Genomic DNA, 7,188 nt, shown 5'->3' on the forward strand with positions numbered 1-7,188 from the left:
CGTCATGATTTTTTACATTTTTTCCCTATACCAGTCACTCATATTGTGTACGTGTGCAATTTACAATATGTATGTAGGTTTGTGTGTACTTCTGCAATACACAGACCGCGGTTCTTGGGGGTCTCGAACGAGTGACGATTTCCAGGGCAGGTTTGCGTTGCTGGTTTCTGATTTTTTTTTTTTTGCTCAATAAAGTTGCATCAAAACGACGCAGTCTGGTGTGATTTTGTTTTTTGTTTTTTTTTGTTTTTTTCAGTTTGTGAACGGCAGAACTTAACATGAGGACCGTTGTCGGACGTGAAATTACGGCGCGAGGCGGAGGGCGTCCTTCCCCGGTCCCTCCGCCGGCCTCGGTGCTGCCGTCCTCCCGAGTAGTCTAGTGCTCCACTTCTAACACAATGTATAGTAACCGAGGCCCACGGCCCCTCTCTCCCCACCCCGCGCCTCCCTCCCTCCCTGTATTATTCATCGAAAAGCACTCTGTGCAGCCGTGCAGAACAGTGAGGATGATGTAATAATGGCTGGGAGCGCGGCTCCGGAGTGTCATTTGGGACGGGTTCATGTGACCAGAGAAGAAGCACAGTTGGCTTATTCAGCTTCGTTGGTGTCGCCGGCGGCTATGTACCATCACGGCCCGGGGTTAAAACGGAGTCACTTCTCTCCCAATAAAGTATCACATGCTTTAGATTCAGAAAATCAGGTTTGACAGTGTTAATCACACGTGGTGTGCATATATATATATATATATATATATATATATATATATATATATATATATATATATACGCACACACGCCATTGCCATACACGTCATGTTGTGCAGCGAATGTCTCATGTGAGGAAAGTGACAATGGGTTCGAGCTGAAAGTCCTCACCCTCTTCATGTGCTCCAAGCAATGAACACTCCCAACAGTGGGGGAAAATGCATTAGTTTTCATGCTCGGGGTGGGGGGAGGGGGGGGAGTAATCCGAACAATTGCACGCCACATTAACAGAGTTGCTAAAAAAGGTACATGAGTACTGTGTTGCAGCTTTAAAGAGAAATGCGAAAACTGTCTCCACCCAGTGTTCAGAAATCTGCTCACAATAGTAGCGGTTCACGTTAAACTGGGTCAGTCGTTCTGCAGCCATCCGGATCATGAGACAAGAGAGGAACCAAAGCGCGTTAACGCAAGTCCCTTTTTCTGTCGTGCAGTTCACGTTCAAACCCCGGTTATTTATTATTTCAGCTTTGTTTGGTGGGTTTTTCATAGGGTTTTTAATGGTACAATGCAAACCTTTTTATTTTGTGAGTAGACGCCCGTGAGAGTGGGCGATACTCTCCCATTAACCTCCAACAAGACAAAGGCTCCTGCTATAATATACTAGTAGGTGTCAACAACCCGTGTGTCTGGCAGTACCTGTATTTGTCTACTTTCTTAATACAAGGAACTCAGATGACTTCCCCCTACTGATGTCAGAGGACTTTCACTATATCCCGTTTTTTCTTTATATTGTCAAGGCATTGCAACAATGACTTGACAATATAAAGGGACAGATCGCAGGGACAAACGGCACAAATGTGAGATCACTTGAAATGAAGACAGTGCACAAAACAGATGAATGCTGAATACATAGGTGCAAAGATCACATGTACAAATTCAGGCTACTAATTGCTGTGCAAACAAAAGACACACTGTATTTTTTTGCCCTCTGTGCAGGAACTCTGTATGTAGGAGCTCAAGCTCCCTCTGCAGGGGGTGATCAGGACAGTCCAATATGGTGTCTGGGCCTTCCTTAGGAGCAGCCTATTGTAGAGGTCTGGGCCTTCTTTGGGACCTACCTATAGTAGAAGTCTGGGCCTTCCTTAGGATCTGCCCATAGTAGAAGTCTGGTCTTTCCTTAGGGCCTGCTATAGTAGAGGCCTGGGCCTTCTTTAGGACCTACCTATAGTAGTAGAGGTCTGGGCCTTCCTTAGGACCTGTATATAGTAGCGCTCTGGGCCTTCTTTAGGACCTACCTATAGTAGAAGTCTGGGCCTTCTTTAGGATCTGCCTATAGTAGAGTTCTGGTCTTTCCTTAGGGCCTGCTATAGTAGAGGCCTGGGCCTTCCTTAGGGCCTGCTATAGTAGAGGCCTGGGCCTTCCTTAGGACCTGCTATAGTAGAGGCCTGGGCCTTCTTTAGGACCTGCCTATAGTAGAGGTTTGGGCCTTCTTTAGGACCTGCCTATAGTAGTAGAGGTCTGGGCCTTCCTTAGGACCTGTAGAGCTCTGGGCTTTCATTAGGACCTACCTATAGTAGAGGTCTGGGCCTTCCTTAGGATCTGCCTATAGTAGAAGTCTGGTCTTTCCTTAGGGCCTGCTATAGTAGAGGCCTGGGCCTTCCTTAGGACCTGCTATAGTAGAGGCCTGGGCCTTCCTTAGGACCTGCTATAGTAGAGGTCAGAGAGCCGCAGCTGACTCACCCCAATAACTTCACTGGCCACGTTGACAACCCGGCCCAGCCCATTCTTACTGGCAGTGATGTCACAAAAGAACATTTAGGATGGACAAATATAAGTTGGAAAGTAAAAATGGTGAGAAGTGCAACACTTTCTGCTTCTCACGTGTCGTGATCATGGACCGAGAAAACTTCCAGAGCTGGAATTTTCCTAAGATGGAGTAGAAGATCAATGGTTAAAAATAAAAAGTGTGTTCTTATGACCAAAAAAAAAAAAAAAGATTCCTTGTGATATAAGTAAATCATATGACTCATAAAATCATTCACTGGCAGCCATTATGGCCCCAGTTTGAACCCATGAATCCACCAACTGTAGTGCCTTTTTTAAAAAAAATGTTTATTACCAAAATAAAACAGTCAATGCTCTTACAATGGAGCTCAAACCCTCTACGTGTTAAAACAAAGATTGGTCTTAATAGTACATTTGGTCATCCAAATACAGAGATTTTCAAAATAGAAAAGGTACATTTCGTCGGCTCGGAGAGTTCACGTCGCTGGATCGCGCACAAAGTACACATGAAGCTTAGGCCTTGGAGGCCTGGACAGCCTTTGCGGTGGTGCCCCGTGGCTGGCTGGCATCCACAGCCGGCACAACTCCATTAGGACTTGGAGGTCTGTCTGTGAACCATTTGGGCTTTATTTCTAAAATTAAAATTGGAAAAAAGGAAAACTCATTAGTTCTAGATATTTTTGCAGCTGTTATGTCATGGCTCACGCCATTATACAACGCGGGCATTTGCACAGCGCATTATTGTGAACGAATGCTAAGTTTGGATAATTGTTTGTTGGCAGGAAACGTACCTCAAACGAGTGATGTAATCCATGACCCAGTCTAGGGCAGGATCCGCACACGCTTTACCTTTGTGTGTGTGGAAACTATAAAAGAAATAAGAAGAGAATATGATTAGTATTTGTTTCACGTCTCCTGCACTGGTACCAGGCTAAAGTGCTGGAGGCTGGCTTTAGACGGCGAGACTTTCATGTTACTTTAGTTGCGTGAAACTCAAGTCGAAACTAAAGCCATGCTGGAGTTGCACAGTGCAAAACCCTCTGCAGCGCACTTGAACCTTGTTTGAAACTCAGCTACAACTTTGTGAAATGACGCTTTGGCAACAGCCGGTCAAAACGCAGGTAACCTGAAAGGTGATGATGTCATTTATGAGCGTTCATTTCATCTGGAGTGAGTGATTCTAACTTGGATTATAAGGAGAAGAAAAAAGATGGCGTCCTGGGCCCTGGAAAAAGGAGATTGTCCTTACTGCGCTTATGCAAGATCGGTAGACGGCTTTTCATTTTGCTGATCAGCTGAGCCGCGGCGACGAAACAAATTGAGCTAGACGAAGTTTGTTCACATTGCAGTGAGAGGCTGATCAGCTAACCGCTGACTAAAACATGACGGTTGGTTAACCTTTCCACCAACATTTGTTCACTGCTTCGTTATAATGTCAGTGGGACAGACTACTCATTAAATCTAATGTGTTGCGTGCAACTTTGATTATTTTCGAATCGCGTTGCGTAACCGAGGTTGCATGGCAATTAGGCTGTGCGCAGCTTGCAGCCTGCAGCCTGCAACTAGTTGCATGAAGGCTTCATCGTGTGAAGCCGGTCTAACGGCATTCCATAGATACTCACATGATGGCCCTGAATGGACATAGCTGTCTGACAGTCTGCACGGAAAAGCCACTGATGATACGGAACGGTAGTCTCCCTTCGCTGTAGCTTCTACAGCATTCACGAGACGCGGCTGTGAATCCAGAAAAAGTAACGTTGGATTAGATAGTAGAGAGAAGGACAAAAAAAAGCAAGATTAGGAAACAGAGGGAAAGATAAACGCCATAATGACACCAACGCTGACACATAGAGGAAGAGCGATGAGGTGGGAGAGAAAAGGTGAGAGAGAGAGATTTCATTTCTTACCTGAAGATGTGTGTTGGGCGAACACGGCGATGCCCAAGAGCATGAGGAGTGCCACCGCGGGAGCTCTGATTAGGACCATGACTGTGTCTGAGTTATCTTTTAGCTGATCTGTTGTCTCTGGTGTCTTGTGGTGGAGCCGTAGAGACTGTGGTGAGGAGCCACTCATCACCGGGGCCCTATATACATCTCAGCCAGCCAGGGAGGAAATTTTGACTCAAAAAGGGGTCACAAAACCTGAGCTGGAGTTTCCTGCCCCACGGCTTCCCTGTTACCCACGCCATCAGCACTATCTATTGTGGCGCTGCAAAATTTCCCCTTTATTTTCCCCTGTGAAAAAAAAAAGGGAACACCTTTCAGCTGAGAGAGAAGTGGCAGGGGAAAAAAAATGCTGTTGAGCAATTTATTGTTGTCCAATTTGATGCATTTCACTCTCAGTAAGTACAAATGGCGTGTATCTCGGCAAGTATGTCTTTGTTCAAATTAAATGATTTTGACTCATCTTCACGCTGTGTTCACACATTGACCCCTTGGTTTCCTCCTTGGCGTGTAAACCACGACGTTCCCACAAAGCATGCAGTGGAAAAACGATACACATAGCCGTAGCCATGTTAATTCAGACAAATTTTGACAGTGGTCAGCATGGGATGACACCTATATCTAACCATTATGGTCATATAGAGTTATCACTGACATGTACAGACCTGATTCAAATTAACCGTGCAATGTGAGCAGGTTCACATACTATCATGAATAGAATGGAATAGAAATTATTTACCTGCTTACTTTGTTTGGAGGGCAGGGAGATGCCAGCATACTTTGAGGCACAAGACAGGGAGATACCCTGGCTAGGTTGCCAGTTCATATCAGGACCAACATACTGAAACGTGAGCACTCACACTCCCATTCGTACACACGGGCAAATTTGACGTAATCAGTTTATCTGACGTAACATGTATGTTTTTGTTCAATGTTCCCCTTTGGGGACTTGGAAACTCCACACAGATCCCCTGAGACTGAAACCAAGATCCTCCCGCTGTAAGGGAACAATGCTAACTATTGTGCCGATTCTACACAACGGAATGCAACGCAATACAATGCAATACAGTACAGTACAATGCCATACATTACACAATACAGTAAAATACTATATAGTAAAATGTAATATGCAATATGACACACTAGAATACAATAGAATACAATACAATACAGTAAAACAGGATGCAATGTAATGCAGTATGATACATCCGTCCCTTCTTAAACTAAATGAGGGTTGTGGTGGGCTGCAGTCCATCCCAGCAGACACCCTGGACTGATTGCCCGTCCATCCAGGTTCCACATGCAGTCACTCACCATTCACACCTATGTGCAATTTAGAGACCCCAGTTCACCCATTATGCATTTCTCTGGATAGCGGAAGGACACAATGGAGGAAACCCATGTAAACACAAGGAGAACACGCAATCCCCACACAGATGGGTTCAAATCAAATCCAAGACCCCCTTGCTGTGAGGGGATAGTGCTAATCCCTATGCCATCATTACAATACAACACCTCTAGCTAATACAATTCTGTACAATACAATACAATATAATACAGTACAAGACATACCATACCATACTATACAATATAGTACAAAAGTATACAATATTAGTACGACTACTGCTACTACTTTCGGCTGCTCCCGTTAGGGGTCACCACAGCATATCATTCGTTTCCATCTCTTCCTGTCCTCTGCATCTTCCTCTGTCATGCCAGCCACCTGCATGTCCGCCCTCACCACATCCATAAACCACCTCTTTGGAACTTCCTCTTCTCCTCTTCCCTGGCAGCTCCATAATCAGCATCCTTCTCCCAATATACCCAGCATCTCTCCTCCACACATGTCCAAGCCGTCTCAATATTGTCTCTCTTGATTTGACTTCAAACCGTCCAACCTGAGCTGTCCCTCTAATATACTCGTTCCTAATCCTGTCCCTCTTCATCGCTCCCAATGAAAATTTTAGCATCTTCAACTCTGCCAACTCCAGCTCCACCTCCTGTCTCCTCATTAGTGTCATTGTCTCCAAACCATATAACAAAGCTGGTCTCACTACCATCTCGTAAACCTTCCCTTTAACTCTTGCTGGTACCCTTCTGTCGCAACTCACTCCTGACACTCTTCTCCGCCCACTCCACCCTGCCTGCACTCTCTTCTTCACCTCTCTACTGCACTCCCCGTTACATTGGACAGTCGACCCCGAGTATTTAAACTCATATACCTTCGTCACCTCTACTCCTTGCATCCTCACCATTCCACCGTCCTCCCTCTCATTCACACATAGGTATTCCGTCTTCCTCCTGCTGACTTTCATTCCTCTTCTCTCCAGTGCATACCTCCACCTCTCCAGGCTCTCCTCCACCTGCTCCCTACTCTCACTACAGATCACAATGTCATCTGCGACATCATAGTCCATGGAGACTCCTGCCTGATCTCATCCGTCAACCTGTCCATCACCATTGTAAACAAGAAAGGGCTCAGAGCCGATCCTTGATGTAATCCCACCTCCACCTTGAACCCATCTGTCATTCCAACCACACACCTCACCACTGACACAATTCCCTCATACATGTCCTGCACCACTCCTACATACTTCTCTGCAACTCCCGACTTCCTCATACAATACCACACCTCCTCTCTCGGCACCCTGTCATATGCTTTCTCTAAAGCCACGAAGACACAATGTAACTCCTTCTGTCCTTCTCTATACTTCTCCATCAGCATTCTCAAAGCAAACATCACATCTGTGGTGCTC

General features: G+C 45.5%; 1 protein-coding gene across 1 annotated transcript; it reads right to left on the minus strand.

The window, feature by feature from the left end:
* Positions 1–2,801: 2,801 nt before the first annotated feature.
* Positions 2,802–5,256, minus strand: ccl20a.3 (chemokine (C-C motif) ligand 20a, duplicate 3). The gene is made up of 5 exons (XM_056293684.1): positions 5,172–5,256; positions 4,397–4,723; positions 4,112–4,223; positions 3,281–3,355; positions 2,802–3,121 (listed from the first exon to the last, which is right to left on the minus strand). Exons 2-5 carry the CDS (start codon positions 4,560–4,562, stop codon positions 3,079–3,081), a joined length of 396 nt encoding a protein of 131 aa, XP_056149659.1. The 5' UTR covers positions 4,563–4,723; positions 5,172–5,256; the 3' UTR covers positions 2,802–3,078.
* Between the last annotated feature and the right edge of the window lie 1,932 nt (positions 5,257–7,188).

The sequence above is a fragment of the Lampris incognitus genome, chromosome 14 (genome assembly GCF_029633865.1).
Source record: "Lampris incognitus isolate fLamInc1 chromosome 14, fLamInc1.hap2, whole genome shotgun sequence".
NCBI classification, from domain to species: domain Eukaryota; kingdom Metazoa; phylum Chordata; class Actinopteri; order Lampriformes; family Lampridae; genus Lampris; species Lampris incognitus.

Coding starts and splice junctions, on each gene's coding strand:
- ccl20a.3 (XM_056293684.1), bottom strand. CDS start 4,562: ATGAGTGGCTCCTCACCACAGTCTCTACGGCTCCACCACAAGACACCA. Junction 4,224..4,396: donor CGCCCAACACACATCTTCAG/GTAAGAAATGAA, acceptor CTGGATTCACAG/CCGCGTCTCGTGAATGCTGT. Junction 3,356..4,111: donor TGTCCATTCAGGGCCATCAT/GTGAGTATCTAT, acceptor TTTCTTTTATAG/TTTCCACACACACAAAGGTA.